We start from the raw sequence: 24,155 nt of genomic DNA, 5'->3' as shown, positions 1-24,155 counted from the left end.
GACTACTTACAGATCAAAGCCCCAACTCATACTTCCTCTTCCAAAAAATAAGTATAACTGATGTACCGCTTTCTCAACTCCAAGGGCTCTGAGTAAAACAAGAATTTAATTTCTAAAAACAAACAAATTCTCACTATTTATTCAACATCACGGGTGTCAATGGAGTGACTATTAATAAGACACTGAAGCATTTTGTTATTCATTTTTAAACGGCTTGGTCTGATGGGGATTAAACCGATCATGGAATTCGGTAAAGCAGTGGCGACAATACAGATCGTCATCGCAGTCTATACACCGCAGTGCGGCGTCTTCGTTGCAAATCACACACCAGGGAAGTTCGTCAAGTTCGGCTGTATTTGGTGGTTCGGGGATGTGGTCTGCAATTTTATCCTTAACCAAATCCTCGGTCCTCATCTCAAGCTCGGTTTCCTTTATCAGACGTTTCACAAGATCTGCCGTAGACATTTCACCAGCGTCCGTTGAGATCATATCTCTCCCACGAGGAATTAGGTCGATAGGACAGTCCTTTCGAAGATTCTCAAGACGACGGCTGATATCGTCTTCGGGTGAGTTTTTCTTCTCGATGTCGACCGTAGCCATAGTAGAAGCAAGGAGGTCGTTCTGTTGTTCCTGTGATGATTTATGGGATCTTGGAGAAAAAAGAATTGAATGCTGTCCCTCGCCGTTCTCATTCAAATCTTCGCCTCGGAGCTTTGCTAAACGTTGCTTGATTTCCTTTTCGTAGGAAACAACTCTAGAGGTACCCGCTTCAGCAGTACTACTGGCTTGGACACTATAGCTCGATCCACCCGATGGGTAAGCTGTAAGTACAAGCGAAGGTTTTGATCGTCTGGCATCCTGCATGGTTTTTAGGGCTTTGGGTGTAATGTCGACATTTGACGTATTCCTCGCCACATTATTAAAGCATGAACCACACACCTTTTTTTTGAGTCCACCAAAAGCCGCAATGTGCATGGAATAGTTCAAACATGATGCGCAGAACACTTTCTTACAGGATGGACACCCCACCTCTCTGTTAAATAATCGAAATTTACTGCCACAGGTGAGGCACGACATTGTATAGTCGTTAGCGTTGGTTTAGTTCATAACTATTACAATTACATCACGCTCCGTACTTGGACACAACTATCTTGTCAGAACTAAATTGGCAATGCAATTTGATTTTAACTTTCGATTGAATCTAACCTGTCCATCCCAGCTTTCATCTCCCGTGCTGTCGAAATGAACGCATTCAATATACGCGCGACTGACTCATAGTGGCGTAATGCTATAGGATGTTAGTAGATTTTGGCAGATAAAGGCCAAACGCTGACTCAAATAACTGATTTCCGATTACTTTGATTATATTCCATTATACCAGACATACACCCTTACTACCCAGAAAGCGTCACTACAGGCACTACCCCCAACAAACAATACACTCACAACCCCACAAAACATCGCCTATTTCTCGGACAAGTCGGACCAGTCCGGGCCCCAAGCCTTGTTACCTGTCTGATTCAATCTTTCCGTTGCAATAAATTTATGAGCGGTACCTTATCACCGGCCGACATAATTGAGTTACTCTACACTAACACTATAGCTACTTAGTTATTTTTACGCCCCGTTGTTTAAATTGCACTCAAATATTTAGGATCTAGATGTCGCCAGAGAGGACTTTTAGGTCAGTGGAATGCTTCAGCTAAGGCTGTGCAGTATACGACTAAAGACACTCCATAGAGGAGCGGAAGACCTGCCAAATGCGAAAATAGCTGAGGGCCAGCCTATACAACTTTGTTTACAATGGAGGAGAGGGAGAAAGTTGAATCTGCTAGAAGCACTCGTTCGAAGAAGACTTGACTGCCTTAGCTGGCGTTTGCACTCACTTTGATCGGACTAACTTTCGCTTTCGCTTACACTCCGCTGTACCTGGACCGCGGTGTTTCGTTAAACACCTACGTATTCAACTATTTACCTGCTTGACCAGACGAGCCAGTGGAGTAATTGAATCAAACGCGCGCAGACTGTTCGACATATCGTTGATGACGATGATCTTTGCTGTTTGGCATTGCTGACGTAAACATTTCCTTTGAAATATGTCGTAGGTGGCGGCAGAGGTAGCAACAATAGATTCAGTGGTTATCTTTCTCCCTGGTTCTCTCTTAGGCGAGCGCATTGGTCCGCTGATCGTCATTGATCCACTGTGCTGTGCCGTGCTGTGATTTTCGTGCTGCGGGATGATCAGGTGTAACTCAGATGCCATGTGCTGTCGTGGTCTGCTGCTCCTGCTGCGTGAGTCGACATCTGCGAAAGCTGCCACTGTTGCCGTCGTTATTGTGCATGTGGCAGCGTTCCGCTGCTGCCGTTCGCTCCAGTTGTGGTGGTAGAACCAGCAGCAGCAGCAACGGCGGCAGCGACGGACGCAGCGAAACCGTAACAGCGGGAGCGAAACAAGAACGACCGTCACCATTCTGGCAGCAGCGGGTCCGCAGCATTAGCAGCACCCGTACCGCCGTTGCTGCCATAAGCTGTGACTATCTGGCAGGCGCTTAGATAGTGGGTCCATTGCCTTTGGCAGCATTGTCGTCATCGTCGTCGTTGGGGGTCCTGCTGCCGAGAAGCCTGTCGTCGTGAGGTTGTGTTTTTGTTGTTGTTGCTGTGCGTAAATAGATCGTAACTCTACGACCATGGTGAAATAAGATAATCAAACGAGTTGAGATGAATCGAGAAGAATTATCTGTGCGACGGGCGATTGTTGGTGATGACTGTGGTTGTGATAGAGGATTGCCGATCCGGATCAGGAATAAGAGTAGAAGCAAAGGCGATGGTAGAGAGCTGTGAGAATGTGCGAGCCAGTCAATCTTGTCTCCGTCTCTAATGCCTAACTGACTGCCTACGAATCACTACTATTGCTCATCGCACTACACTATGTTGTACATTATAGAATACAATACTGCCTTCTTGCAATGTTATTTTAGTCGAGTCCGTACTGCTGCTATTGTAGCTGGTACTGGAGTGTTGTAACGAGCACTCTATCAAACATCGCTTTGCTAATGTATCGCTCGGGGTTTGTCTCACTGCGTGCGAGTTGTTGGTCGTCGATCTAATGCAGAGCTGCTGCAGGTGCCCCTCTGTACTGATGTTACTGTTTGCTGACTGGGCAGGTGCAGGATGAAAAAAACGAACGACGGCGTGAAGGTCTCAACTCTCTTCCTTTGCCTGTCCGTGCAGCCCTAATTATTTGCCCCCTCTATGCTAAATGTGTCGATGCCGCATGATCCGTCCGAATGACACGAATGCCGCACGTTAGTAGTGAAATTACTTCAGCCTCAAGGCAGGTAAGGCTACATCTGTTAATTAAATTATTAATATATGGCTAATCTGTGTCTGTGGATTTGCGTGTTGGTGAAACAACAAATATAAGAGTCAAAAAAGATTCTAGGCAATTAGTTCGTAGTCTATTCGTCGTTCATTGGAGACAGTACTTCTGATCTATCTTCTGGTTATTATTTACCAGCCATTATATTGTTTTCCCTATCGATGTTTCTGACGATTGTGTATAGCTGCGATAATGGTATATACTGGAACTATAGCGGTAAATTTCGGTTCGTCGAATTTTAGTGCTGCTGTAAGCACGGCAACGGTGCTCCTGGGCAACAACGGTATTGTTAGCGGTAATTCAGGTTGCGGCAATGGCCTCTATGCTGCCCAGCATTGTTTCGTTTACCCGGCTGGCTGGTCTTTGCAAGAAGAATCTAAAGCTAGCGAAAACAAAAGGGAGAAATGATACGTGTTAACTTGGAACAACGACATTAAGGTGGCTCATAATGACAGAATACAACTAGTAACTCCAACAGTACACGCTGACAAACGCCTCTTCTGTCATGTGAATGAGTGAGGAATAATAAAAATTATCAGTACCACCATCAACGCTCACTCGACGTAGTGTTCGACGGGAAAAAAAAGGAAGCTGGACAGATAGTAGTCCATTATGTAAAGAGTGAAATTAGCTGTCTTTTGATAAGAGGCGCGGAACGATATTCAAAGGCAGTTAGTACTATAATAATGAAGTTTGTGAAAACCTACAAATGTCATTTGCGGTAACTGGTTACTTAGATAAAGCCAACGTTTCTGCAACAGGCAAAACATTCATTGCGTATCTTAATTTATTATCTCACTACCACCACATCCTGTGTTTATTTGTTGATGTATATTGTGATCATCGCCAACGGTGACGACTCTGTTACGTTGACGTGTAAATCCTTTTACCAAAAACTAGGTAACATACGTATTATGATATATACATATATATTCATCTACATAGTGATCATACCGAGGGACACGATCGCCAAACTGTCGTTTGCTGAAAGACAAAAGCCCAAATATTTGATACCCAAAGAAGTATATTTTCAGTGCGTTGAACGTCAATTAAATTGAATGTCGGAAGCGTCTCATTACATACGATAAATATCTTTGCCGGAATTTCGTTCAGTTTCAACGACTTGCACCTACAGATGTGAACCTAACTAAAACGATATAACTGTCGCCTTAAATAAAGCATAGGTGAAGTAACTCAGTTATGGATTAAATTTCCGTCGTCCCTTTCATTGCTTTTTCGTTTTCAGGTTATTTGTGTACATTGTGACATCTCTGGCCATTTAGTTATAGTTTCTATTTGTATATAATTCAGCGCATCTGAATTTTCCATACAGACCCTATTTACGTTCCGTCTACAAAATAAAAACATTTTATCACTTTTTTTGTTTATCATTTAAGTCTTCCAAGCGTTGAGCCGACACTATTTCGGCACAAGCCGAAAGCCCATTTCCGGGTATGTTGTTACCGAAAGTCAACTAGTGAGTCAACGAGTTACTGATCACCGGGTGGCCTGTTTGTTACTTGGCTGTGTACTGGCAGACCGACGCTGATTCTGCTCAACGCTTTAATAGTACGCAAGCTACGGGTGCAGTTTATGAAGAGCTCGGACGCCGCAAGGGCCAAGCGGGGTACGTTGACACTCATCAGTTAGCCTCTCCGTCCAGCTTCGACATCTTGCGCTGGAATGACTGGGTTACGGATATGAGCAGATATGCATACACAAGCACACGTCCATACATAGACACGAAGCATCCGAGAACAGGCAAAAGAAACTGGGAGAATACCTAAACGAACGAATTGGAAAGCCGTCAACAACCATATCCTGGAAGTTTTCCCATCTACCTCGAAACTCTAGATGTCGGGGTTGGTATAAAAGTCCGAAAGTATGAATCGAAGGCTGAACGTTTGTCGCACTGCCAGTAAAGGCTAGTAAAATACAGGCGGTAGTTTGCTGGCGGCTAGCTAAAAGTAACAAAGACAGGCGGAAAATTCTGTTTAGAAAAAAAGTAACGGGCAAAGTAGACGCTCGAATTCCTCATCGACTCATCCACGAAGATCTTGCGATACTAGTAACAACAACAGTATGGTACCGTAACGGTTACTGTAAAACATTGCTGCGAGAGCCGGGTGTGACGAACCGGACAAAATGCAAAATTAAAACGCAATAATTGAAATCTAATAATATAAACCCGAAAAGTCAAAAATGGCACTTGATTGCGGCCAAAGAATAAACAGTTTACTACCTACTAGTAACTAGAGGTCACGGTAAGGACTAGTTATGGTTGTGATGAATAATTCCGTTGGAGTAAAAAAAAACTAAAATGGTGAAGCAAACAATAACAATTGTCGGAAGAGGTAACGGCATAGTGAGTACCGCGCTAATTTTTGGAAGTATTATTTATGTGTTGACTAGCAGAAAAGGAACGTGGTAGAACACTTAAACGATAAAATATTTGTTAAATTTTATCGACGGAATTATGGTCATTTGTTAGTCCTCCAGTTGGATGAAGTGTTCGGCGTATTTGAAGAAAACGACGAATAGCGATACCGCTTTGCGTTAAGTGTGCTTGAGCACCTTTCACTTAATTTGGGTTTTCCTCACCGCTTCGCCCTTCATATTAGTAAAGAGTAATCCATGTACTCTCTATAAGATCTGTTAGTCTCTTGGCATGGCCAGGGTTCTAGGGTAGCATACTTTAGATGCTATATTGGGCTTCACATACCACTACGGAAATTGAACTCGAAATTGATTGACTTGCGTAAACCTATGATTCCTAATATCATTATATTCTATATTCCTTGAAATTAATCTTATTAATAACATACTATCAATTTTTCAAGGGGCCTAATGGAACGACTTTAAGAAGGTTTATGTATATCTATATATAAAAATTTGGAAATCTCCCTTTACTTGTTATATTTGTAACTAATGTAATGAACACAGCCAGAAGCTATGCAGCTCCAATGGTATTATAAAACAAATCGCACAGGTGAAATATTTATTTTAGAAATATTAGAAGCCGCATGTTTAACGGGATTGTCCCTTCACTATTTTAATGTAGCGCCTATAACTAGAGCTGTCAGTATTTGTATATAATTATTATAAATATTAATATAAATAAAAATTATTTTTACAAAATAGTCATAAAAACTTAACACAGGTGCACCAATACAAACTCCACGTCATTTTCCAAATTGCGCTAACTAGAGTTACTATGACGCGTCGGTTTACGTTGTTGCTTTGTAATATGAAGCATAACTACGAAGACCTTACGTCTATAATTTACATAGCGGCTTCCAAGGCTTATATACCAGCTTTATCATCAGCGACGTTGGAAACGAGATGATATCCTGACAACGTTATTTTAGAGAAACCCTTATTGGTTAAAAGTAAAAATAGACAGTAAAACACCAACTGATAAAGCCAATTGTCGTCGTACTGTGCCACGTCAATGCTCGGCACACTAATATATATATATATATATATATATTAGAAAGAGAGGTGATTTGTACTTGAATAAAGCTTGTCGAACTCTTTGCGCTTTGAAGGCATTCGTTACTCCGCTAATTTTTAATATTAAAAGAAAGCCTTCCACTTTTTTCTAGGGCAAAACAAATGTTGCCATCATGGTGGAAGATAATGCGTCGTTATTGTAACTTGATCTAAGATCACCAAACATGCAACGCTTTTGCGCCAATCGAGCGACCATTAGACTTGAAAACGTTTTGCTTTCATTTGCAGTTTTCATGTGGCTTCTGAAGTAACCAGCGAAGATTTCAATGAGGCCAGCTTAAACATCCTCCATAGAGTTTAGATTTCGACAATTTTTAAACGAATTGAAGTAATAAAAAAAAATCAGCGTCGATACGCCCGGCTTCTTTTACATAAAAATTTCAAGACCAGAATATCAACTGCCGAATGAGGCGTTAGTGATTAGCTTTACGGGTTTGCTTTCTTTTGAGACTTTCTGTGCTGTTTTGCAGCTTCCGGATTTTTGAGATTTTGTGCTTGCTATCAGACTTTTCCATTCTAACTTGAAGTGAAAGTGAGAATGAAAAAGTTTAATTCCGCTGATATTTTTTCTATGTAGAATATTCAAAAAGCACTTTACAGATTTACACTGATTAATATCGCTGGAGGCTGTTGGAATTACCTCCAGATTAAAGAAACTATTCGATAATTGTTAAATAAACATGACCTACAGAAACCTGCTCCCTCGCTGCGGTCTACATGCCAAACCCATATATACTCCTCTACGTTTTCCAAGCTGAGACCAACACCATGAATCCTGATATTGAGAAAACACTAAATTTTTATTAGTGCGGTAATATCTCTGAATACCAATTCTTTACTAGCGATGTGTTCCCACAGCAAAGCGTAGACGTTTGAATTACCAAAAATTTTGCTGTTGTCACTGGCGGCGAGAGCAAAGGGCCGAGTAAATTTCAGTCACTTTTGCGGCGGCGGCGGCGGCGGCTGACGCTGTTGTTCCTGTGGCGCCAGATTTTCGGATTTCGATGGTTTGTCATCATCTGTAAGTAGAAAGTTGTCCTGAAACAGGTTCCTTTCATCATCGAACGACGGGGCTTCCGAGAGTTTCGTCCCAAATGACCCCTTAGAGGGGGGAGGTTTCAGAGCGCTAGAGGAAATTTTGTTGCCCTTCTTAGCGCAATTCGGACAAAGCACGCTCCCCATCACCGTCGGTTGATAAAGCTGGAAGCATTGTCGGCACCTAACTCTATGTCCACCCCCCATTAGAGAAAATCCTGAAGTAATCCTGTCTTAGCGCTTCTTGTTGCTGTGGTGAAGCGATCGGCTAGTTGTACGATATGTGTTCTTAGTCACTGGGAAACCGTACGATCATGTATTCCACAGAATTATCTAAGTTTTAACGTGTGCTTCGTTTTTTTAGTTGGGAAAATTGTTTTTATGTGCCATTGCTGAGCTGTAAACGACTGTATCGCTGGCTGCCAACAATAAATGTATGGCGAGCGTTCAAAATCAAGCGACTAATTTCGTGCACTCCATTTTTTTCTAACATCCATTTAGTCAGCTATTCGTATGACATCGTGAGTTGTAAAACAAAGGAATTAACGTGGACTTTTATCATTTCATTATCGTCGTGTATATAGAGCATAGCCTCATGGTGTTACCGGTGTATTATTAATTCAGCACGATTGCAATTAAATACGTACCAAAAACAGCAGTGCCTAGCGATAACACAAGTTCCGTATATTCAAAATAACTTCCAGCATAAGAATACCTCCCTTAACCTTGACGCTTAACAGGTCAACCAGGAATTCTTTTTGAGAAGAAGCATTCTTTAGCCTTTGAAATGTTATTTCATTGAATCAACGCAATGAAAAACATTGTCTGACCGGCTAAAGACAGCTGCCGGTAGCAAACTTTTATCAATAAATATTTTATAATAACAGGTTTTCGCTAATAGAACTCATTAAACATGGAGAAATATGTATTTATGAGATTCCTTAAAGGACGACGTTTTTCTTCGAAACAATCATTAAAAAGAAACATATTATTTTTTCCTACTAAATGAAGGAAGAAGTAGCTGAAACCCTCAGTTTCGTAATATTCACTTTTAATGTTTTTGGACTTTGGATTTTGTTGTCTAGTTGGATATTCACTTGCTTAAAGGTAGGTATCTGCGCTTTAATAGTAATATTTAGTCGAACGTGTTTTGCACAAATAGGATAGCAATCTCAAGGCAATACATTTACGGCAAGATCCATATAGCGGTACTATGTACAGATTTAGTTGCACAGGACCAGTCTGTAGCTTCGTGCTCTTGCAACCGAATCTTTCTCGCAAGTTTTTGTCGAATTTATACCTCGCTGCTTTGCAAGAAATATTGTTTGTATAGTGTCTGCAAAATTTAAAAATAACTTGTTTTAGAAGCAGCAGCTAAGAGTAATTTAATTTTCTCCGTGATTGAACTGCATTCTTACAGTTGCGATAGGGCACTTCATTCATTACTGTCTATATATGATTACTCCAGTTACGCACCGCTATTTTCTCGAAATGAGATGCAAGATAGCTTAGGGATATACTAAATCCATTTATTCGAGACTGGGGGATAAGGATTGCTATCGGTGACGTACGAGGCTGATCTATCCCTACTCTCTCAATTAATTGAATTCTCCCGAAGATTAGCACTACGTAGAAGTTTTTCTATTATATCTTGCTACATGCTATACGAGGATCATACCAAACCAGCCAGCATTTATTTGACTCGAATGCCTTATCAGTAGTGTATCTCATATGAGAAAATCAACAAGCGTCGAGCAGGCTAGGAGTGCGACTTTGGTCTCATCGTCTGGTCCGATATCCTTACGCGCTCATCTAGCTGACAAAGATAAACCAGCACAGTTCATCAACGTTCGCATCGTCCGAGTACGGTGTCGTCTCAGCTTCGGAAAGGCTATACCTAATTTCAGCTAGTTGACCATCGTAAGTTAACGAAGATAACTTAGTCCTTGAAAGTAATGGCACATTTAACATGAAAGATGAGGATTGCTCGTTATTTGACAAATCCGACGCCTGATCAGAACCTGCTAGAGGTAGTCAGCTCTGACAACCAGACGACTGCCAAAACGATTGCTGACTGTGTTCTTCTTTGCGTTGTCCGTAGACCTTAGGCTTCCCAACACAGGATGCCAGTAGAGTTTAGTGTGAGATTGACTACACACAGTGCACGGCTGTGCTCTTCGTTACGAAACAACACGCAGGATACTCGTGTGCTTGTCGAGCTTCTATCTTGCGTTCGCCTAACTGATGTTTATTGCCATGATATCTCTGTTTTGTTGACGTTTTGTCATCATTTTTTATATCGTACAGTATCAAACGTCAAATCTAGATTTCGTATTTTAGAATACTGTCAAACATTACCTATGGTATGATCGATCCCTTTCTCTTGGGCGGAAAGCAACAAAATAGAGGGCACTAAGCATTTCGAATTAGCAAACGAAAGTTTCTGCCTAGCTCTTACATTGTTCAGGGTGCCGACAACCAGAAAGTGACAGTACACCAAGGCCACCGACTTACGGAAATTCGCAAAAATAAGCGCAAGAAGTGCTATCTATCACAATAGCTTAGGGGCATTGTTCTTTAGCTGATGCGTATCTTTCCAAATGCATTGCCCCTTCAAATCTGAGATAATCACAAAAGACGCATGAGGAAAGCAGAAAAAAATGCCAACAATTCATAGCCACAACAACGCTTAATTAAAGCAATATCTGACCTAACATTTATTTAGATCTGTTGGAGAAACTCCATCAATCTCTAGCAAAAATACTCTTGGCAGTGTCACAAAGTTATTTGCAGCCCTTGTCTACTTATTAGGAGTTAGCTAAGAGTTAGCTTGAAATCACGCAGTAACGGCACTTTTAGCAGTAGCTTTACGGGTATTCGTATCTCAATTTGCTGATATTCGTTTGTAAAATCGAACCCCTTTCAAGTCTGTATTTATATTTAATTAGATACAATCATGAAGAGTATTTTTTATGGAAGTCTAGTTGAAGTCTTCGCTGGTAATTACGCTCCTCTTACCTCTGAAAAACGATAACGGATGCTTGCCCGACGCAAATTTACCCGTTGGAATAGAACATATTCGTAGTAAATCATAGTAAATTAGTTCCTATCAGCAGCAAAAAGTAGCAATAATATGCTACGAAACAAAAGGGAGCTTTTTAATCATCGAACTAGAAATATAAGGTCGCTTAGAAATTTACTACTTATTACATCACTAGACTTTTTGCTGAGCATCATGCAGATGATTAGTAACTAGTTGCGATATTTGCGTGGATCACTCCGTCAAGATTAGCAAAAATACAGTGTCGTGTGCAAAAGGTCGCTGATATTGTTAAGTCCCACAAGGGAGGGAGCAAGGGAAGCCCTTTTACATTTATATCAGAATCCATCATTAAGCGCCCGTAATTAGTTGTCAGCTGCTGTCCCCGTTGCTGCTCCTTTGCGACTGCCGAAACTGTTACTGATGACGTGTCATTGAAGCGCTAGCGCTCATCGATAGATGTCATAGCACCGCCTGGTGAACATCGGCAGCAATGCGCCTGCGGATTGTTTAGTGCATTTGCTACGCAACAGTCGGCCTCAAGTGCCTGTTGCTTTCGATTGAACGATCGCCCGTACCGTATAACGGCAACGCCAGGGGCAACAACGCGGCCGAATGGGCGACGTTGTACGGCCACGCTCAGCGTTTGGCTAAAGCATGTTGTCGTTTGATTGTTTGTTTACATCCAATCAGCAACACTAATGAAATAATACGATGTAGCGAGACAAGCGACGCCTCAAAGCAGGGACTGTCCTGCCACGCTGTCAGATTAATCGGGAATGGTCTTTGATAACGGCACTTATATCGCATATAATAGTAAGCAGATGTCAGCCAACGCGTTTCGTTTACGTGCGGAACGAGAAACTGATCTAAATGACGAAAATGGTCGAGCGAGAGAACGCTCACGATCAAGGAGAAGGGAAAGGGAAAAAATGATAGGGATATTACAACAGAAAGAGAGTGTGTAATTGAAAGGGTTAAATAAAGGATGAATTTATAACTCGATCAAACCGAGGACGATACAGGTTCAGTTTGTGTGTGTACGAAGACAACCAAGCTGGACGGCCAGACTGGTTCAGGTGAAGGCGACTGCCTACGAGATGAGTTCTCAGTGAACTGAACTCGTCATCAGTGGGTACCCGTTATTCGGAGTATGTCTTGCGCTGATTGTTAAGGTGTCTTTTTATCGGCTCAAATATATAGATAGAAGAAAATGCGAGTGCGGATAATACGAATTAATTATGGATCGTCATCAATATTAACAGCGGCCACAGAACTATCATTATCGACCAGTACTCTATGGAACCATATGGATGAATCACTTTAGCGATATTCCATCGACATGCGAATAGGCGTGATTTAAGAGCGTGTGCATGCTTTTCACGTAATCCTATTCAATTGAAATGCTATACAAGTTGTATGGACGGACTCTTCGCCGGAGTCGTTTGAGCGTGACGCACGAACTCTAGATTTCAGGCTGGCACGCAAAAGATATAAATGAATAGCGCACTGAAAACAGTGATAGTAATAATAATAATAAACTTTCCTAATGATTGGAAGGCTACGTAAGTGCGTATCTTTGCCGCAAGACTGTGGCATTCGTTTTGCATTACTGATTACGTTTGCTTGAACCTTGTACAGAAGGAACGTACATACAGGACGTTATATATTAACCTCAAAGTTAACCCATGAAAATTTTGACTCATTTGAAGCCGCGTCACGATCTTGTTATCCCTTAGTGCAATAGAATTCAGTCAGCTGCTCCAAATCGTATATATTTTCTTTCTAGCTCTTGTCTAATATTAGCATGTTTGTGTCTGTCATTTCAGATGCAGTAATCAGTCTATTGTTTGCGTGTTTGCGCCGCTTTGACTGACTCATAAAAAAGACCATTGTTACTTAAAGCCCACTTTATGGTAAGGTGATCATCACCGAACGTAAGACACAAGCAGACAACCAATTTCGTCTTCGTTGCAGCACTAGCAATTACGAAGTTGATACTTGATTTGCACACCATTTCACACGAAGTGCGCACAAAATCAGCGTGTGCGTGTACCTTGCCCTTCACTCACGAAGGAGTTCCCATTTTAGCGCGACTTAGTTGGCATCAGATCGCGCCGGTGGCATCAAGGTGGCCGGCACTGTGGGATTGGCAGGCCGTGGAAAACGAAAGATTGTCAGGAGACGCCGACAGGTGTCTGCGTAGTGCTTTCATTGGCGTTACCGTTGCCAGCAGTCCCGGCGGCGGCGTGGGTCAAAGCGGTTGCGGAGGTATGGCGTCGAGCTCCGGAGGGCGCCCGCTTGGAAAGGATCACCGGCGGGTTAGCAATGCCACGACATCGTCATACGACAACTCGTCGTCGGATGAGACTGAAAACGACTCAAGGCAACGGCGAACTATCTTCAAGCAGCGGGGCGGCGGCGGACCTGGTGGTTACGTGCATGGTCAGCCGAAGCTGAAGCCGTGCTTAAGAAACGAAGGCAGCCGAAGTGACGAAGGTGGAGCGAGCTCAGCTGGGGAGCAACGCCATAACAGTCACCATCACCACAACCATAGTCATCACCATCAGAATCATCCATTGGACGGGAGTAACGGCATCAGTCATTCGCAGCATCAGCAGCTGCAGTCGTCCCAGCAACAGCAGGCAGCTCAGCACCAGGCACAGCAACAATCTCAACAGCAGCAGCTCCAGGCTCAACACCAGGTCCAACAGCAGGTCCAGCAACAAAGCGCGCAACAACAACAGCAACAACATTGCGGTGGGGTACCCCCTCAACAGCAGCAACAGGCTCAACAGCTGTTGGCGATGGCAAACGCAGCTAATCAGGGAGGAGGCGTAGGGGGTGGCCACCCCGGAAGTGGAGGGCAAATGATGATTCGAGCCAAATGCTATACGCTGAGCGCTATTGGAACTATAGGTAATGTCGGCGGGGCGATGAATTCCTCGCGACTAGGAAGCAACCGAAGCGGACCTGGTCTTATGAGTTCCTCGAGCTCGAGTACCGAAAGCAGTCATGCGAGTCCGCAGGGCGGGCCTAAACAATCTGGCGATGGACCTACAGTAGGAAACACGCATGGAAGCAGCAATACACATATTGTGAGTATAGCATGCTGTTTTTTGAGAAACGTTAGCCAGTATTATCTAAATCAGTATTTCAGTAATCTAAAGGGCAAAATCTAGAAGGTTAGCTGAAGTGCTAGATATAAGCGTTTAATTTATTACCTAGGTTAGTTTTTGTCGACTTTCGTGGGGCGGAATTTATTTCGGTATCTTTGTTCGAACGTTTTTCAAAGGACGATGGACCAGTTATTCGAGTCGAATAACCTCCTTCTGGAATAACCGTGAACTACGAAGTGCTTCGAAGTGGTTGGTCGCAGTAAGAACATTCTAAGAACAAAAATAATAACTCAGTAATTAAAAAAAACTCACTAAAACTCAAAGGGTAAAGCGAATCTTTGTTGTTTAGAGCAAAGCAAATGCATATTAAAAACGGTTGACTTAAATCCTATGACAAACATACCTACTAGATAGTGTCTACGTTTTTCGAAAGGCCTCCTTCAAGCACGAGAAGCGTCGAAGCAGTCCATATACGTAGAGACATATATAATACAATAGCAAACCTGTTATCTGTTTTGGATCTGGCGAGAGTTTAATTAAAACTCTCCTATAGCAATACTCGATGTAGTAACGTGCATGGCGAGGATTTGCGGGTAATTAAGTGTCAATTCAAAGAGTATTATTTTCCAGATTTCAGATATCACATGTATAGCATAGCAGTAACAGACAAACATCTTTTCCTAGCATACTGATCTGTCTGAAGGTTCGAGTTCGCCGATAACCTCTTGAAGATTACTGGTGGGCGACGCTTGTATTTACTTAAAATGGATTTAGAAAGTATCTCAGTGTGCTTGGTATATTTTGAGTCTGAATGACTATCCGAACGAAAAATAATTTTTGCGCAAATATATATATATATACGATAGGGCGCCTGAATTACGACAAATTTCGGCAGGCTGTTTATCGTAACGGGCATGCGTTCATCCGCTGCTCTCGGTAGCAGACGAAAGCCAACGAAACGACAAATCTATCATAGCGAACAACAGTGCATTGCTTTCAGAATGTGAACAACGTCATCCACTATCCAATCTTTGCGCACTTAACAAACCTCCACTGAAATTAAAAACTTCCTTTTCTCGAAGTTGATGCTCTTATCGTTATGGCACTAATCGTCATGAGACTTTTGGAAAGTAACAGCCACTTTGGGGAGCAGAATATCAATTCACTCGTCTAATCTAAGTGCTGTACGATTTTAGCTTTCGAAAAGTATGGACGGTTTCTTAACCAAAATTTAAGCAAATACTTCTTTGTTTCAAAACACTAATACTAAATTAAATAGGTGCTAGTTGATCAATGACCTTCTGCAATTTTCCCGATAACACTAAACTCTACCATTGTAGAACGTTTTGGTTGTTTAGGCTAGAAAAGTGACTTCTGTATGTTTACATTGAAACAAAATTAACACCATCAGAGGCCGAGGCAGATGCTACAATATCGGGGCTATATGGCGAATTCATTCACTCAGTTTTTACCGGGTAGCTAAAAATGTATGCGGTTTATCATGGTCATGATTGAAGAGGGCGTCTCTGCTGTTCACTACTACCGATCGATTTTTTCGACATCTTTTTGTAACCCTGTTAGTTATTCACAGTAGAAGTCTGAATCAATTGTTTTGTCAGCTTCAATCCCGCCAAACATATAGCATTGTCTTCCTGAGCGTAAGTTTAGCTTGCTGCATTTATGTAGAGATTCGCACATGAAAATTCAACATTTTTCGAACACGAGAAATTTCGCAATTATTCCGAGTCCATTTGGGTAGCGCCCAAAGAGTGAATCTTTTTACAGTAAATCGTAATAAAGTATGTAAAAAAATACAAATGAGTTAAACCTGTGTGGTGGTATGTGTTTATTTCCTTGGCGATGTCATGGCTACTTACGCGTTAGTTTTGCTCAGTTCTTCGTAATAATCGCATCAACCTTTTAAGTGCTTGATCGATTACTGCGAGAAACATGGTTCGCGTTGAAATTTCCAAAATGAACGCGATAGAACTATTTTTAAGCCGCTTTCTCTGAACATAAACGGCGCAATTTTTTACGGGCCTGGCCAGTCCGTAAATTTTTACAGGCATTTGTGCCTCTACTATAACACAATTACACAAAAAACACAGTGATTTTTCGCAGAGATTTCCCTTATGTTCACATAGGTCTCTCATATGGCTAAATATATGCATTGCAACAATGTTAGCAAATGGTTAACTGTAAAATTTTGGTTTCGCAATGGCACCGACGCCATCACTTGAGATATATGATTTTGAAACCACGCAGCTACAAAAACCATCAATACTTTACCAACAAGTCGATAATATCTATCAGCGCGGTCGGCATGTACTACTAGTTTTGCACAAGAAGCTACGAAGGTAATATTTCTAAATATAGTATAATATATTATAAAACTGTGTAGCTAAGAAAACTGCCCAATATTGCTACATATATATCTATACATTTTAAAGGTATAAATAGAGCAGGTTTATCGTCGTTTTATTACGACTGTAATCGCGTTTGCCCCTGGCTATTTGTAAACGACGAAAACGAGTTGTGATCTGTCCGCAAGTGACAAAAAGCTGTTTTGTTTTTTTGGGCAATTGCTGTCCGGGTACATCACCACTGTGTCTTCCCCCGTCATTCAAACTTTTACCAGTGAGAATTTAGACAACGACGCTTCAGATGATAAACTATCATATTCGCATCATCTGTCGAAACGTTCTCGTTGTGTTCGTCGCTCCGGTGGACAGCTGAGACAATTTTGGTAAAACAATTGGATTAAGAGGTGACCTTTGGTCAAAGGCAGAGACAAATATGTACAAATAGTAACTGACATGCAGCCTGACAGAGAGACATCCAGAGAAACACGGCAAGAAACGCCCATGGCAAAGATGGATAGGTTTCGAGTTTCCTAGTGGACGCAACCTTGCACCCTATAGTGGTAGGCTGCTGCCATTACACGGTGCTTATATCGTTGCATCAACAGCTTATGTCGTTTTTTACTCTGGCTGCTGGTTCTACTGTTATTATTATTTCCACAATGTGAAATTGTCAATAAGAAATCATTTTCTGATGAAATTTCACAGTCTGAGCGTTGTAAATATAATGATAACTAAAACGACGCTTTGACAATATGAAACTGATGTACAATTTTGATATTCGCTAAACGTTAACTTACTTAGGCATACATCGTGTACTGCTAGAAAAATAGTATGAGTTTCTAGCGTCGTTTTGCAAAAACTGCCCAGACCCAATTTCACTGATCAAATTTACCTAATAGCCAATAGACCTCCGAAAGCTCCATCGTTTCCGTTTAATTTAAAGTCACTAAGAACTGAAGAGCAGCGATTTCTGGATCATACTAATAGGCAGTTCATCTTGCAGCGAAAACAGATCTGTATTTAAATTCTAGAGCCGAAAGATGCATAATCATAAAGGGTTGAAGAAAACGGAGAACCAGTGGTGCGTTGCGTGCGCTAATTGTTCAGTGTAGATTTGGCCAATCATTGTTGGGTTTGCGACGTTTAGTTTCACCTTATAAATGCCACAAGCTTGAGACGCCGCTCCAATCCGGTGGCCGTTGTCGTCATTCTCATTTTCTCCATCGTGCAGCCCCCTCACATTTTCTTCCTTCCTCTCTGTGTAGCATCTTCATATTCAACTAGTGTATAACATGTACCGCTCGCGGTTGTGGTTCCACTTTTGGAATCTTGCGGGCAAGCATGGCGTGCGCAGCGACAAGTAGAGACAGAGAAGGCTACAGTGAGAAAGGGGAGCGTACGATAACGGTTACGACGACGGCACGACAGAGAATTGTCTCACCCTGTCTGCGCCATACACACGATCGTGCCCCCAGCCTGATCGTTGTATGAAGCTGTTTCGATGTCGTAGTGAGGTAAGATGGAGGGGTACACCGACCAACCTCGCCTAGTGAGTCGGCCATTTCATCGATACCTGCAAGCGCCCCATGCTTGTTTTGCCGTTTACCAGCAGCAGTTTTCCTTTGCATGCCTACTCTGTCATATCTGCCAGGTATTACGAGAATGCGAACAACTATCAGTGAAAGCAACAGCGCAAATTTAGTCAGCATCGTCATCACCCATTGGTTACAACCGAATGATGGTAGAGTCCTCTCCCGATTGTAGCTGCTCGACTCGTGAGCTCTGTTAGCATTCTAAATACAACCACAACGACCAATGAAACGACACACGACCTGCTAATAAAACCATTGTCATCAGGCGTGTTACACTTGTCGGGTCGGGTTCAGCTCCGTCGTACTACATTAGCCGTACCGGCGTCAGCTCCAGTAGCTTTATCTACACTTGATATAGAGTTGGCCAGCTGCTATGCTCCATGAGCAGCCGTAGCCAGCCGTCGCTGCTCCTGTATCCCACTACAGCTGCAACGTACATTGACCAGGACGGGGAAGATACTGCTGCACCGGTCAGGCTGTAAAAGCTAAACAGGTCGGATTAGCTGCACTGGTTAACTGAAGTCTGCTACGCAGAGATTTAGCAGGCTACAACAGACGATGGTGGCTGGGTGAGAACGATGGTATGGAACGGCTTTCACTAGAACGCTAATGCAGTTGGCCGGTGCGACACGATGCGTCGTTTCGCCGGCGGTTCTACAGACTGCGGCGGGACTTCAGCAGGAATCGCAGAAGACAATTAACCGATTTTTACCGTTTCACTTGCTGCTGCTGATCATGTTCTCACTGCAGCAAGAACTTCTACCATTATAATTATTAGTAATAAGCTGAGCAAAAATGATGCTACAGCCATATCAGAGAGCAGCAAGAAGTCTGAACTTTGCTCAGTCTGTAAGGAACTGCACGTCGGACGGCTTACCTGCGCGGACATTTGGATCGGCCAACCGATTAGTGATAGCTCGACTTGAACGTAAAGGAAAAGAAACCGAGACATAGCTGTTATTTTCAAGTATGTGTTGTATTTGCTTGCCACGTTTTTTTTGTTTTGGCTAAGGGTGATGTTCCTATACGTCAGATACAAAAGCAACTACGTATCTAAACATTCTGACAAATTTTATTATGTACTGCTCGCCTTGGGTGCTCTTGTAGCTGTTCACGCCGTGTATCTTTAAATCAAGTTATTTAACTGTACTTAACCTAACATGTAATATATTAGATTATGAAGCTGCAAAACTTTATTCTGGACTAAAACCGAGCATCACTATGTGCCTGTTTTTATATATATATATATGTGCCAGTAGTCGCTGGAGGTTATGATAAGCATTTACCTGCATTGAATTATTTTAATTTATCGTCTAAAGGGCAAACTTCGGCCAGTGCGGTGATTTGGCCTTCTCTGAACTGTGGGCAAAATACACACAGTTCGAACTGACTCATGTTACTGAACCAATTAATGCTAGGCACAAAATCAGTAAGACCTGGCCTATTGCATATTTATTCATTTACCATCAGGCTGTTAGGTGTCGTCATAAATATAATATTTTAAATTTGAAGCACGTATCATAATAACGTTGTGTTTCCAATGATAAAGTCACAAACAGCCTAACGTTTTCTGCTCGTCTTTTCCCTCCGTTTTCTCTTATTTCCTTTTATCGACCTGTCTATTTTAGACAACAAGCAGTACTGCGTCATCGTCGGAGCAACGCTTAACTCTAGTCGTCGATAATACGCGATTCATCGTCGATCCTGCCCTATTCACACAGCATCCGGACACGATGCTTGGTCGAATGTTTGGCTCATCTCTGGAAAACAACTTCACGAGGCCGAATGAACACGGTGAATATGAGCTCTGCGAAGGTATCTCGGCGGCGGTGTTCCGAGCCATTATTGACTATTACCATTCAGGCCAGATTCAATGTCCACCATCAGTGACGGTGCCGGAACTTCGCGAAGCGTGCGATTACTTCCTCGTGCCATTCGACGCTTCGACGGTAAAATGTCATAACCTTAGGGGCCTGCTGCACGAACTCTCAAACGAAGGTGCTCGACACGAATTCGAACGCTTTTTAGAGGAGCTCATTTTACCGGCAATGGTGGCTTCGGCACAACGGGGTGATCGTGAGTGTCATATCGTTGTGTTGCTCGAAGACGACGTCGTAGACTGGGATGAAGAGCACCCCCCGCAGACCGGCGAGGAATACAGTCAGATTGTGCACTCAACGACGCTGTACCGATTCTTTAAGTATATCGAAAACCGGGATGTTGCCAAATTGGTACAATATTCAATACGGCTTTGATTCGCCTATTACTTCTCTGGTTATGCATATCGGCTTTTTCATTTAGATGTGCAGTTCAAAGATCGGTTATATTATATTACGCTATCTTGATACAGTAGTTCCTAATTATTATTTATTAAAGGTTGATTACATTTTGGGTGGCTTGTTTTATCATAGTTAGCTGAAAAGTCTACAGTGTACGAGTGTGTGACGCTAAAACTATTATTATGCAGTGATCTAGCTGTTTCAAGATTCTACTAGAGCTGAATAATGGCAATAATGGAAAAACTGGTGGCGTCCTACCTAAGATTAAACCAACATACCGCAAAATGTCAGATTTGATTGAAATTCTATTAGATAAATACTGCTTAAATTATTGTTTCTTATCGCTGTGCATTTTGTTTTTATATAAATTTGTATGCAAAGGTGCTCAAGGAACGTGGTCTCAAAAAGATCCGTCTGGGTATCGAGGGATATCCCACCTACAAGGAGAAGATCAAGCGACGTCCAGGCGGCCGGGCGGAGGTCATCTATAACTATGTGCAACGACCTTTTATCCGTATGTCATGGGAAAAAGAAGAGGCGAAATCCCGGCATGTCGACTTCCAGTGCGTGCGTTCGAAGTCTATCACCAACCTCGACACGATTGTCGCTGACGGTCGTTTGGAAGGTCCACTAGGGGGAGCCGGTGTCCTTCAGAATGGTGCAGGTGGAGCCGCGGCTGGCGCCGCTGCTGCAAGTGGCGCTGCATCTAGTGTTCAGGGTGCGGCGCCTCCTGTGCGGCAAGTAGCTGTTGATGGACTCCTACCACCTGCATTGGCAGGGCTTGCCAATGAACCAGGTGCCCTAGCTGGTGGCTTTCAAGGTCTTCTGCTAGGCAATGCAGGCGCAGCCGCAGAGGAAAATGGAGCCGTAGGTGGGGCCGTAGGTGGGGCACCGCCATTGCGCAGGCGCGAAGCTTATCCATATGGTCCACATGGAGCAGCCGCAGCAGCTGTAGTAGCGGTTGGCGGCAACGGTTCATTGAATGCCCTCGGGGCTTTATCTGCTCAAGATCAGGCCGCAGGTGGTGTCCTGGGCAGCAATAACAACGCCCACGACGAATCCTCGCCACCGCCACCTCCGACTCAATAATAAGCCAACAGACTAGCACTGTCTGAAATGTCCCGCTAACTACGAGAAATTAGTGTATCAGAAAAACAAATAGTCACTTAAGTAGAAGTAGCATATAGGGCGTGAGAGATACCATTCAACAAAGCAGAACCTATCGAATAGGGAAGAGTGATTATTAGAAATAATTGCGGCGATGATCTTAAGCAGGCTGAGAAGAACTTAAGCTTTTGGACCAAGCTAAACATACTTTTCATTTTAATTCATATGGTGCACATCTGCAGTTATAGACTTCGCTTCTCAATCTTCTCCGGCTTCCGACCGCCAAAAATGGGTCACGCAACCACATGTGCGTCATTATTAATACAATTCGTACATGACGATTATGGGAACAGATCAGTGTCGAGGTGACAAAACAGGAGACGCGTTAGTGGGCTGGATAAGAACAGTCTGGTAAGATGACTTTATAGTTTTTAGGCCGACTTCAAAGCATCTGATGACGAAGCACGTCAAATAATCAGCCGAAACGGCCGCAGTCAATAACTCCTCTACTATTATTGATGACCTAAAATAGATATGATGATCCATTATAAAGGTACAGAAAAATCTCTCGATGCATATGTTATGTGTATTATCTAGCGGTACAAGTGCGGAAGACATGTAGGAGATATGTGTGCGTAAAGCGATAGAAATGATAGTAGTCGTGACCCAACAAAAGTGATATTAATACCAGTAAAAGGTCGAATGGAAGAAAGGAGCGCATAGAAACAGATGCGGAGAGCGCCGAGAACGAGTCGCTGACGACTTTACGGCTCGGGACTAGACGGAGCGATTTGCTCCTTCTGCGTCGTTTACGTATTCATATGTAGGTACATTTAGACATTACGCAAGTGATATCGATAATAATTCTCGAATTATTTTCCTTTCATAGAAAGCAAGAAAGGGAGACTACGATGAAGATCAATTTGTTTATTACCATAAGCGATCGCACATGAAACAGATCACTATAATGACGATATTATAGTTATTCAAGATTATATTATGACGACTATCGCCATAGTGGGAAACAAAGCAAAATTGTAAACATTTCATTGAGACTAAGATAACAGTCATCAGCAAAAAGAAAATGTTGAATGAGCTGGAAAGAGGTAAAACAGATTGAAAGATCGGAAGCGAAGATGATGTGCAATCGGCGTCGCTGTCAAGTTCTTCCTGAAGCCATAACCGACCCATGTCAATTACGTGAAAGGTGCGTTCCTTCTCGTTTGTAAATATTCTATAAGAAAAGTGGGACACATCTGCTGTAGGAGCGAACAAAACCGCTTTCGGTCGCACGCATGACACATGGACGACGAATCTTTCGCTGGCCACATCAACAAGCACCGCCACGAACTGGGTGCCCTAGCGCTACGATGACGAAAACACAAAGGAAGACAGCAGTATCAGACCACAAGAGATCTAGGGATGGCTAATAAGAAACTGCCACAATGCCTTAGGGCAAAAGTTAATAGTGTCTTATAGAAGAAATTTATCTTTGGCTGGCAGACTCATTGGAAAAAATCAACGCCTGTCACAAGTTCAATGTAATCATAGTTCTGATTTTTCTTTCGTCACAAAGAAGTAAATCGCATCAATATTAGTACCGCTGTTGAGACTGATATGTCGTCATGTTTGTTCTCTCTGATGTATCTTAATCATCGTAACATAAGCACGAGTGAATCAGTCGTAGTTGAAGGTTGGACCATACATATTTCAATGAACTGCTTTTATTATTACCATGTCGTGAGACCTGGCGATTACACTCTTCATAATCGTAACAGGACCAACTTAAGTTGTAATGGTTATAGATAATGAAACAATATGGCTGTTGTTAGTTGGGCGTTCAGCCTACTGAGCGGCCCTGATGTTCCTTCGTAGGTGGAAGTGTAAAGAGACAAACAAAACTTTTACACGGAAACATTTGCATGGCACAAATGAACTTAAGGCAAGAGCTTGACGATTGTTTAGCTGCCATCAAAGCCAGGATCGAACGGAGCACTTCAACTAACTTCTTCATGGTGGACGTGGAATGTAAAATCAACCGTCGTAATATATATCTATGTATGTATGCTCTAAGTGTAACTATACGTAACAGCGATTGCCGAAAGTGATTATGACTATGTGGAAAAAAGCTAGTCTCATTCTGGAAGAAACTGCCTTTTAGTTCGGTAGCACATTCACTATCAATAGCAACAATGTGCGTGAGACCTCGTCCATAGTATTGATTGAAACGTCGAGGCCAAGAACGGCTGATCTTTGAGCGTCGGTATATAGAGGAAGCGATTTATTGGGTATTCTACACGCGGCTTCCTATATGCATATATGGATGGTAAAAATAAATGGCACAGTGAAGTTGGGTAACATAAATAACGAGACTACCACAGTACAGTATCATATGCGCAACGAGATGACAGTCACCCACACCTCGTTTCTACTAATCTGCCTCCGATTAATTCATTATGATCATCTCACCATGGATTTAGATCGTCTTTAGCGGTCGAGTGACTTAAGAAGCACCTATAAGGTAATTTTTTATAAATTTCAACTTTTCATTTTTTTGTCGATAGACATGCCATTTCTACGTTTCTCCAAAGTGTATTTTTCATTTATTATTGCTATTGCACCGAAAAGCTTGGGCGCATAACAAATCGCCGCTTTTTACTTCCGCCTCCTCTCCGCCCATTTGTTTCTATGGAAAATTACCAATTTGATATACATATATATATATATA

At 42.4% G+C, this 24,155-nt stretch overlaps 2 protein-coding genes across 10 annotated transcripts in view; one reads left to right on the top strand and one right to left on the bottom strand.

The window, feature by feature from the left end:
- Positions 1-104: 104 nt before the first annotated feature.
- Positions 105-1,208, bottom strand: LOC111246649 (uncharacterized). Its single transcript, XM_022796580.2, has 2 exons — positions 940-1,208; positions 105-821 (listed from the first exon to the last, which is right to left on the bottom strand). Exons 1-2 carry the CDS (start codon positions 989-991, stop codon positions 196-198), a joined length of 678 nt encoding a protein of 225 aa, XP_022652315.1. The 5' UTR covers positions 992-1,208; the 3' UTR covers positions 105-195.
- Positions 1,209-2,055: 847 nt separating this feature from the next.
- The window catches only part of LOC111246646 (uncharacterized), a 26,016-nt gene continuing 3,916 nt past the window's right edge, over positions 2,056-24,155 (top strand). Inside the window, exons 1-5 of one of the 9 annotated variants that reach the window (XR_015323290.1) lie at positions 2,056-3,338; positions 12,797-14,065; positions 19,670-20,272; positions 20,702-21,838; positions 22,317-23,799. Coding sequence is in view for 7 of the 9 variants with exons in the window: in XM_086982962.1 (XP_086839088.1) it covers positions 13,241-14,065; positions 19,670-20,272; positions 20,702-21,409 (2,136 nt within the window). In the remaining 2 variants the exon portion in view is untranslated. Of the gene's footprint in view, positions 3,339-4,776; positions 5,007-11,942; positions 12,143-12,185; positions 12,537-12,796; positions 14,066-19,669; positions 20,273-20,701; positions 23,949-24,155 lie in introns of those variants that run through there. The other 8 variants (XM_086982962.1, XR_002671746.2, XM_086982963.1 and 5 more) reach the window with 8 other exon arrangements.

Source organism: Varroa destructor, unplaced genomic scaffold, assembly GCF_002443255.2.
Source record: "Varroa destructor unplaced genomic scaffold, Vdes_3.0 BEIS01000003.1, whole genome shotgun sequence".
NCBI classification, from domain to species: Eukaryota; Metazoa; Arthropoda; class Arachnida; order Mesostigmata; family Varroidae; genus Varroa; species Varroa destructor.
Note: the sequence above shows the minus strand (reverse complement) of the source record. Positions and strands in the feature narration are given on the sequence as shown.

What these genes read in the sequence shown, in the direction of transcription:
- LOC111246649 (XM_022796580.2), bottom strand. Translation starts at nt 991, where the DNA reads ATGTTTGAACTATTCCATGCACATTGCGGCTTTTGGTGGACTCAAAAA. An exon ending in TTGGTGGACTCAAAAAAAAG is followed by an intron (nt 822 to 939) that starts GTGTGTGGTTCA and finishes TTGTACTTACAG; the next exon opens with CTTACCCATCGGGTGGATCG.